The sequence below is a fragment of the Grampus griseus genome, assembly GCF_964374135.1.
Source record: "Grampus griseus genome assembly, chromosome: 6".
NCBI lineage: Eukaryota > Metazoa > Chordata > Mammalia > Artiodactyla > Delphinidae > Grampus > Grampus griseus.
This window is the reverse complement of record NC_139000.1, coordinates 20,809,636-20,819,725: the sequence shown is the minus strand read 5'-3', so window position 1 is coordinate 20,819,725 and position 10,090 is coordinate 20,809,636. Positions and strand designations below refer to the sequence as shown.

At 50.2% G+C, this 10,090-nt stretch overlaps 1 protein-coding gene across 1 annotated transcript in view; it reads left to right on the top strand.

The window, feature by feature from the left end:
* Positions 1-1,891: 1,891 nt before the first annotated feature.
* Positions 1,892-10,090, top strand: part of SNX30 (sorting nexin family member 30) — a gene marked incomplete at its 5' end in the record, with an annotated part of 105,319 nt that continues 97,120 nt past the window's right edge. Inside the window, one exon of the mRNA XM_082655848.1 lies at positions 1,892-2,047. Within this exon, the coding sequence (XP_082511974.1) occupies positions 1,892-2,047 (156 nt within the window). The remainder of the gene's footprint in view (positions 2,048-10,090) is intronic.

Genomic DNA, 10,090 nt, shown 5'->3' with positions numbered 1-10,090 from the left:
AAGCAGGTTCGTTTAGGTAATTTGCTAATCACCCACTTATATTTAGCAATCAGGAATTCAGATGTGGCTCTCTTTTCACTCTTCCCTGGCATCTTGAGGAGAACGCTGTGTGGAGTCTTAATAAAATGAGATCTCAGTTGTGGGAAGGTGGCCTGGCTATTAAAATAAACAACATCATTCAATTAAAAAAACCTATGTTATACATCTATAGAACACTCATTTCTAGTTATATTCATGCTATTTGTTTTAATCAGAAGAACAAATAATAGGGTCTGTTGTAGTTGTAAGCAGCCCTTGAATATAAAAGTATTAATTTTACTCAACTCCAAGAGGACCGGACACCGGCATTCCTGTGAGGTAGATGCAGCATTTAAAAAACTGTTCCCAGTGTCCTCTGAGTTCTGTTTTCCCCAACCAGGGCAGACCCACGTGGGGGAGAGAAAAGATAACTTGAGGACTGAGGCCGGATGACTTAGACCAGGGGAAATAAGGGAAGGTCTCTGAAGCTCAGTGAATCCCTGGATGATATTTTGGGTCAGCTTCAACTCTTGGCATTCTCCTCCTGCTGAAGAATCACTTGTTTCTTTAGAAGAAAAGGGTGGTGGAGACCACAGTGAGTCCCGACTTCAAGATTAGTCAGGTAAAATTGGACGAACCTAAAGAGTTTGGGAATAGATCGGAAAAATGTGCTCCCTTACAGCGGGCCTCCTCCCCATTACTCTTCTAGTATCAACTTGTTCTTACATGGGCTGATGGCCTCTACTGACTTGGCCCTGAGCACAGAAGCTGTGAAGCCAGGTAAGGTGGAAAAAAGAGGTGAACTTCCACCCTCAAATAGCCAAGTAACGCCTTGACTATCTCCATTCTGCTAGCAAATAAAGCTCAGAATCCAGCCCAGCCAGAGGCTTGGAAGGGAAGCACAGAAGCATGAAAAATAAAAACGGGAACCTCACGATTCTTTCAAACGGCAGTTTGGTCAAGGTGTGAGTTAGAGTCATAGATCATGTGTAGCACTCCCTCTTTATTTACTGATGCTCACTCTTCTGAGGTTTAACCTTACATAAACCCGGTGAACTGCAGAAGCAAGATGGCATGGGATCTCAGCGTGCATTTGAAGAAACTCCACACTGCGTCTTTGAATTTCCTTCTAGGTTCCCCGCCTGATGTCTCTATCTCCTGGGAGCCTCATAACCTTTTTACGCCACTCTTATAAAATGTGTCATAATTCCTCTTATCCTGGGTTATTTCAGAGGCCAGAAGATCCCGACGCACGTGCGTGTCCTAAAGCCCCCAGCCCCAAGCGTGGCTGCCCCTGGGCGCAGCAGTAAACGCGGGTGGAATGGAACAGGATCCTCCAACGTCTTTTTCCACCTCTGATTTCCGTTAAACATTAGCTCCGGGGTCTGCACGCAGCCCCCAACGGGCCAGGAGGCGAGCTTGGACTCTCGGTGGACAGCGGCGGAGGGCCGAGGGCGCACTTCCTGCGGGACGGCGGGAGAGGGCGGAGCTGCCCGCCTCCCCCCTCCCCTCCCCCGCTCTCCCCGCCCCCTCCCCCTCCGTGGGCTGCCGGGGGCCGCGGGGGCGGGGCGGCGAGCGGGCTGGGCGGCGTGGCGGGGCGGGCTGGGCGCCCTGGCTAAGGTGCGAGCGGGTCCGCTGCGGGCTCCGGCGCGGAGCGGAGTGGAGCGGAGCGGAGCGGAGCAGTCCGGCCCAGCCCAGCGCAGCCCGGCGCGGGCATACGCGAGCCGGCGGGTGGCGGTGGCTCCCAGCCCGGCTGGTGCTGGGCCTCCGACCGAGCTGCGGCCGAGCGGGGCCTTGGCCCGCGCTCTGGGGAAGCCCGCCGCGGCGGGCTGCAGGAGGAAGCGGCGGCGGCGCGTCCCGAGCCGTGCGCGCCATGTCGGGCGGGCCCCCCAAGGCCCTGCCGTCCACTGGGCCCCAGTCCCTGCGCGACATGCCGCACCCGCTGGCCGGCTCCAGCAGCGAGGAGGCCGTGGGCGGCGACAGCACGCCCAGCCCAGACCTGCTGACGGCCCGCAGCTTCGGCGACAAGGTGGGGCGCGCGGGGCTGGGGACTGGGAGGTTCGTTTCGCTCCCGAGCGGGATGAGGGATCTGGATCTGGTCCCCGCTGGGCACCGGGCCGCGCCCACTCTGGCGCCCCTTTCCGGGGGACAGGCTTGCCCTCGCCCCAGAGCCTTGGGGAAAAAGCGTCTCCTCCCTACCGCCCCCTCAGGGTCGCAGCCTCTGGCGGAGCGGCCAGAGGGGACGGGCTTGCCCGGCTGGTCGCGAGGCCAGTGACAGCTGGTGGGGAGGGGTCCCGCCTGCCCGCTGTGGCTGGAGGCGTGCGTGCAGTGCTCAGAGCCTGTGTCCTGGGATGGGGTCCCGGTTCCTCCAGGTGCATCTCTGAAGACTGAGCTGCCGAGTCACTTGTAGCTCCTCCAGTTTGCTGCGACTGCAAAGAAGCAAGAGTTAATGGTTTTCCGTGGTCTTACTGCCAGAGGCTTCTTACCCCTGTCTGTCATGGGGGCAGTGATCTTTGTTTAGGTTTGCTTTGTGCCCTGAGGAGTCACCTGACTCCGACCCCAGCCGGCAGCGGGGGTAGAGTGGCCCTGGGGTTTTCTGTCTGGGGCTCCATTTACCTCTCACTGTCTCCCACGCTGTTTAGGTTTGGCAGAGGCTGGTTTTGTGGCTGAAGGGAAGAAAGGTCGCCCTTTGACCTTTTTTGCGTAGAGGGGGGGCTCCTGATTTTCTTAGAGCAGCATATGACCCTCCTGCTGCTTTGAGAGACAGTGAGGGGTTAGGGGCGGCATCTCCCTTCCCCCCCTCCCCCCCGTTGCCACTTCAGCTGTGATCAGGACTTGAGCTGATTGTATCAGCGCTGCTGTTGCCACTTAGTCAATAATTGCAGAAATTAGAATTGTTCTCCACACCTGTGATCAGGTGTAAATACTAAGTGAATGCCTCTTAGTAAAATACTAAGTGAAGGGCTCCTTGTCCCAATACCGAATGGAATCAGGAGACCCAAATTTCTTCCCCCTTAGATGGGAGGGCATGTGGTACAGTAAAAATGAGTGTCAGTGCACTAAGCAGTCAAATTAGCCAGGAAGTGGGAATTGATGTACCTTCCCAAGAGGGTTCGTGAAAGCAAAGAGTGGGGCAAGTTGGGGGGGGGGAGGCAAAGCATTAGTAGCAAGTAAACTTTAAAAAGCTAATAAAACCAATGGATTGAGCAGCTGGGTGTGTGTGTGTGTGTGTGTGTGTGTGTGTGTGTGTGTGTGTGTGTCTTTGTAAGTATTTCTCTTTATTTTATAGAAGATTATAGACTATATGAAGGCTTGAGTCGCTTGGAAATACCTTGCCCATATTTGACACTCAATAAGTAATTGTTGAATGAATAATTTGCTTTCTTTGTTTTTGTTTTTGTTTTGCGGTACGTGGGCCTCTCACTGTTGTGGCCTCTCCCGTTGCGGAGCACAGGCTCCGGACGCGCAGGCTCAGCGGCCATGGCTCACGGGCCCAGCCGCTCCGTGGCATGTGGGATCTTCCCGGACCGGGGCACGAACCCGTGTCCCCTGCATCGGCAGGCGGACTCTCAACCACTGCGCCACCAGGGAAGCCCAATTTGCTTTCTTATGTACAGAGAACTTGGTCCTATGTGCATGTAGGATAGGAATTGAGGTTAAACTTATAATTTTTTTCTCAGGTCTGTGTAGGATAGTGAATTAATTATATATCGCTGTGTAACCAATTACTGCAACATTTAGCATCTGAAAATAGTGTCTGTGGGCCAGAAATCTGCAAGCAGCTTAAATCTGGGTGGTTCTGACTCAGGTCTTTCATGAGCTTGCATTCAAACTTTGACTAGGGCTGCAGTCACTGAAGACTGGGTTGGGGGTACGTCCTCTTCCAAGCTCACTCTCTCGGCTGTTGGCAGGCCTTAGTTCCTCTCCATAGGGCTTCTTGAGGTGGCAACTGCTTTCCCCCAGAGCAAGTGATCCAAGAGATGGAGAGATCCCAAGACTCAAACCACAGTCCTGTGTAATCTAGTCTCGGAAGCGACATATCTCTGCCGTATTCTGTTGGTCACACTGGCCATCACTGGTACAACCTGGGAAGAAGGTATGAATAATACCAGGAAGCGGGAATCATCGAGGTATCTTGGAAGCTGCCTGCTACAGATGGCTCTTTTAAATATCTGCTTAATGATCCATTCTTGGAGGACACCTGATGCAGAAGTGTGGGCATTTTGCTACTAAGTACTGGGAGGACAGATGCCCTGTATCCCTGAGATCTACTTGGTGGACAGGAAGTCGAGCCTAAGTCTAATTACTTCTGGCTTCCTTCACAGGGACAGTTCCATGAGAGAGATGGTCTTGAAGGCATTATTATTAATTATTGAATATTTAATAAGTCTCCTTAGAGCTGCGAGGAGCATCAAAATGACATGACTCCCAAAGGCCTGATTTATAGTTAGCCACTTTTCCTTAGAGGGCAGTATAATTTCTTCCTCTGACTGGGAGTAACATTTTCCTTGAATCTTGGCATACACATATGTTCTCGTAACTCTGGAGAAATTTCTGCAGAGAGAAGCTACCAAGCAACAGAGGTGAGTCAGGACCAGTGGAAGGAAGCCTTCCCTTTGCTCTTTCTCTTGCCCAGGAAGTGTGGGGTTCACCGGAGGGGAGGTAGGAGCATTGAGTGCTATGGTCTGTCTTTGAAAAGAAGCCTGTGTCTTCTTGCCTTTTACAATGGACCTTGGGGTTGTGATCCTGGATGCCTGATTCAGAGTCAGTTCTGAGGGTTTGACAGGCTGCTCATAGTGCAGGGTTATTGTATTATGCAGAGGGGAATTGCTGAGGTGCCACGAACAGGAAAGCCTTTCGTCTCGGTCCAGCGGACACTTCTCAGTGGCCTCTGGGGTTCTGGGAAGGAGGAGAAGACCAAATGTCATGGCCTCTTCATCCACAAAATTGAAAACCATTCAAACCATGGTGTGAAGGGAAGAATCTTTTCTATCTACCAAGGGTTGCTAGGAATTCTTTTGACGCTGGCTGAACTCCCCAGGCCTTCTAGCCCTGTATCTTTCATCTCCACCTGAAATGTAAATACACCACTTGGCCCTTTCCGTCTTTTTTTGCTTTCATCTGCAAACCACTGTGGGCTTGCTTCTCCCCTGACTCAGCCTCTAACTCCTGTGTACCTCCCAAAGCCTGACACCAAGCCCTCTCAAGCCCCACCTGTGGTTAACACCTCTACCCACATCCTCAGTCTCTTCACTGAACTCTTCCACCTACCTCCTGCCCCCTTAAGTCACTGCTTCCCCTGAAATCTTCAAAATGGAGGTGTCTTTTCCTCCTACACTCCACTTATTTCAGGTTCAGGAGATGCGGGTCAGTAGTGTCCTTTCTCTCCACTGCCTTTTTTTTTTTTTTTTTTTTTGGCCGTGTTGGGTCTTTGTTGCTGTTCGCGGGCTTTCTCTATTTGCATTTGCGGCGAGCGGGGGCTACTCTTCGTTGCGGTGCGCATGCTTCTTATTGCGGTGGCTTCTCTTGTTGCAGAGCACGGGCTCTAGTCTTCAGTAGTTGTGGCACGTGGGCTCAGTAGTTGTGGCTCACGGGCTCTAGAGCGCAGGCTCAGTAGTTGCGGCGCATGGGCTTCGTTGCTCTGCGGCATGTGGGATCTTCCTGGACCAGGGCTCGAACCCGTGTCCCCTGCATTGGCAGGTGGATTCTGAACCACTGCACCACCAGGGAAGTCCTCTCCACTGCCTTTTAACGATCAAGTGCTGCCCCTCTGAGGCTCATGTCATTGTATTTACTCACTCAGCAAATATTTGAGGGCCTCCTACGAGCCAGGCACTGTTTTAGGAACTCAAATGCACCAGTTGAAAACCCCTGCCCTCATTGGGTATATTTTAGTGAGTACGTACTATTTTATGTAATAAATGCTGTGAAAGGAAGAAAAAGTTGGGGGGAAGGGAGTGTTCAGGATCACTGGCTGAAGGGAGGCAGCTTCAGTTAGACGCTACTGAGAACTTGAGATTTGAGCAAAGACTTGAAGGAGGTGAGGCAGTTGGCGAGTGGATGTCTGGAGGAGTGTCCTGGTGGAAGAAGTGGCCAAAGCAGAGGCCTGGCAGCTCCTGCCCGCGGTGACGGGGACTACCCTAGAAGCCAGTGTGGTTGGGGCAGAGTGAGCAATGGGGAGTCCTTGGCCAAGGGCTGGGAGGAAAGGGGCCACATAGTCTGGGGCCACTCTGGGAACTTTGGCCTTTACTTTGAGCGCCATTGCAGGGACTTGAGCAGAAGGAGGGTGTGATTTATGTGTTGAAAGGATCACACAGGCTGTTGAATTGAGAATCCTTTATTTGACTATTCCACTGAATTAGGTTTCTTTTCCGTCAAAAACACATAAATCAAATGCAACCTGGCTGAAGAAAAGAAAAAAATCTATTGGCTCATGTTGAAAAGCCCCAGGTATTTTGGCTTCTGGAGTGGCTGGAACTAGGTATTCAAATGATGCTGGGAGTCTGTCACTTTTCATCTCTTGACTCTGCTTTCTCCTCTCTGTGTTAGCTCTGTTCTCAAGCCGGTGAAGGGATATAACTTTGCAACTCCAGCAGAAAGAGAGCACCTCTTTCTTGATAATTCCAGCAAAAGCTCTGGGCTAGTGTCTCCTGGGCCTAAATTGGGTCAGGTGCTGAAGCCAGTCTTTGTAACTCTGACTGCCCAAGGCCTGGACCAGGTCCTTATCTTTGGAGGGTGGAGAAGGGAAGTTTTTGTGTGTATGTTTTAACTGTGAAATATAAATATGTGAAGTATAGAAATGCATCTGTATTAATAAAATGTATCTGTACAGTTTAAAGAATAATAAAATGAGCACACATAAAGTTAAGGCATAGACTCTTACCAGTATTTTGGAAGCCCTCTCTGTGCCTGGGGAGGAAGGAGGTGGTTTCCAAAGCAAAGTCAGGATGCTCCTCCTAGAAGGAGGAGGAACGAATGAATGTTGGACCAGCATCTGTTGTTTCACAGATGTCCATTACAGACCTTCCACTGCCTTCTTTGCTGTCACTTTGTAACTTCCCTGTTTCTCTTGTTCATTAAAATCTTGAACCCCCCCAACTAACTGGCTTCTCAAATCATGCCTTTACTTCAGGGGACTCTGTCCAGCTCTCTAAAACTATCAGTTTCTTGACCTTTTATCTAGTCACCTTTCCCTTTTTTCCAGTTCATTTGCCCTCTCCCCCGGCCACATCCCTGCATTATAATACCTACAACTGTTCCTGCCCTGAAATAATGCCATTACAAAGCTCTCATCTTGCAGTGCCTTCCTCCCAGTCAGTGAGAACTGCCTACACCTGTTCCCTGACCCCTTGTTTTCACCTGCCTCCTTTAGATTCCACGGCTTAACTTGTCAGTTGCTCCTGCCACTGTCCTTTACGCAGTTCCCTTGCGCTCCTTTTACATCCAGCTTGGGTCATTCCATTTGTTCCTGTCTTTTGCCTGCACTTCAGGTGTGGAGGTGCCTTGAGAGTTGCTGCCAGTGTAACCTCACAGCTTCCAAGCACAGTTGGGGCCTCGGTGGTGCTGAGCCATCCTTTCTTTCTTTTTTTTTTTTAATGTGGGATCCTAGTTCCCCGACCAGTTGCCCGCGCCCCCTGCGTTGGAAGTGCAGAGTCTTAACCACTGGACTGCTAGGGAGGTCCCATGGGCCATCCTTCCTTTCCACAGAGGCTCCCACTCTGTACCATGGCTGATCTGAAGCTTTGCTCTGCTCCTCACACCTTCCACGCCCCTACCCCCCACCCCGTTCTGCTGATGGCCTCACTTTCTACCTTAGAGAAGATAGAAGCCACCGTAAAAGAACTTTCACCAAACTCAAAATGATCAGAATCTGTGGCCGCCCGTTCTTTGCCCCCGTTTGCTAAGGCTGATCCTGGAGTATGTGGCCTGCCCCCTCTGGCCTCTAGAGACCCTGCTGTCACTCCTGTGTCTTCAGACTATCAACTGGCTCATTCCCATCAATTTTTTTTTTTAATTTTTAAATTGAAGTATAGTTGATTAACAATGTATTAGTTTCAGGTGTACAGCAAAGTGATTCAGTTATATATATATCAGTATAAAACTGAATCACTTTGCTGTACACCTGATGTATATATACGATATATATAAATATTTCAGATTCTTTTCCCTTGTAAGTTATTACAAAATACTGAGTATAGTCACCTGTGCTATACAGTAGGTCCTTGTTGGTTATCTCCTTTATATATATACTAGTGTGTATTTCGATCCCAACCTAACTTATCCCTCCCCCTGCCCCTTTCCCCTTTGCTGACCATAAGTTTGTTTTCTGTGTCTGTGGGTCTGTTTCTGCATTCCCATTAATGTTTCAACATGCGCAAGGTGCTCTCATTTCTAAAACAAACCAAGTAAAGAAAACTGTTGTGATGCTTCCTTCTCCTCCATCTCATGCCCTATTTTCTGACTCTTCTTCACCTTTTGAAAGAAAGGTTTGCGCTTCTTGTCTCTACTTCCTAACCTCTGGCTTACTTCTCAGCCTACTGCTGTCTGGTTTCTGGCTTTACTACTCAAGGTCCCTCGTGACTTCCTTATTGCTAAATCCAGTAGACGCTTCACATCCTTGTCTTCCCTGACCTCTCGGTAGGTAGCACTTGATCCTGTTGAGTAACCCACTGCTTGAAACTCTCCTCGCTGGGATTTGTGTTTTAGCGCGTGCACTCTGGAGCCAGGTCGTCTGGATTTTAATCCCAGCTCCACTACTTACAGTCTTTGTGACAGTAAATTATTTAACTTCTCTGAGCCTCAGTTTCCTCCTCTGTGAAAAGGGGATAACAGAAGTACCTACATCACAGGGTTGATATTGAAGATCCATTGCGTTCATACTTAGAGTAGTGCCTGATGCATAGTGAGCCTTTAATAACTGTGAGAAGGTGGTGGTTATTCCCTGATACTGACCTCTCTACATTTTCTTTGTACATTGTTGCCTATTCTTTGTCAATTTGAGTATCATCTGTGGTCTGGTCAGGAGATAAAAACCACTGTAGGTTTTTCAAACTGAGAGACTTAATACAGGGAATTAGCTACATAGGTGCTGGGAAACATGTGAAGTCAAGCAGAGGACAGGGAGGTAACCCAGAGAGTAGCGATAGCAGGAAACTGCAGTCACCCTCAGGGCTGGGGGGGGGGGGTCAATGGGAGGAGGTGAGATTAGAAGAATCCAGGAGCTTCTGTGGGAACTAGACCATGGCAGGGCTGCTCAACAAGAGCAGGGACCTCAGGCGGAGGGAGCCCTGGAGAGGAAGCAGCTAAGGCCAGGGATGCTATCTGAACCAGAGAGGAGGGGTTGGGGTAGGGGAGAAGCACCCTGGCTTCTCTCCTCCTCCTGCTTTTGGTCTTTCACCTGTATCATCCGTTGGCCCAGATAGCTTCCTTGGTGGACATGTGACCCTAGCAGAGTCAAATAGCCAAAAAGAGATTTGCTCAGATGGCTGCTGGGGGAAAGAATCTCTCTTTTTGTTAGATTGTGAGCCTTTGTTTCTAGTGATGTGGAGAGTGCCTGCTTAAGAATGAAGCCAGAGAGGAATGTGGAGCTGGAGAAAAAGAGGGCGACAGGCCCTGAAGATCCCTTGAATCCCGGATCCACCTGTGCCAGCTGCACCTGAAGCTGGCACTGCTGCTCAGCGGGCATCCTGGTTACAGGAGGTCATGAATGCCCTTTTGTTTATACTATCCAATTTGATTTGATTTGTCACTTGAAACTTAAAAAAAAAAAAAAGACCAATACATCGACCTTAAAATGTTAAGTGAAAATCAAGTTTTACTTTGGGATGGTTAAGAGGAGGGTGCTTAGTTCCTATTGGTCAGCCCCACTCTCAGAGTGTATTATCTGCAGATCAGCTTTGGTGGCAGAGGTGTGTTTTCACCAGGTCCTTGAAGTTTGAGGAGGCTTTCAGGTGCCGGGTGGGGAAGGCGTCATGGGCCAGGGGAGCAGCTTGAGCAAAGCTCCTGAGATGGAAAAGACTTGTGCCTGCTGGGGTTGCCCTGGGTCGGGTCATGTGTTGGGAGTGGGTTTGGA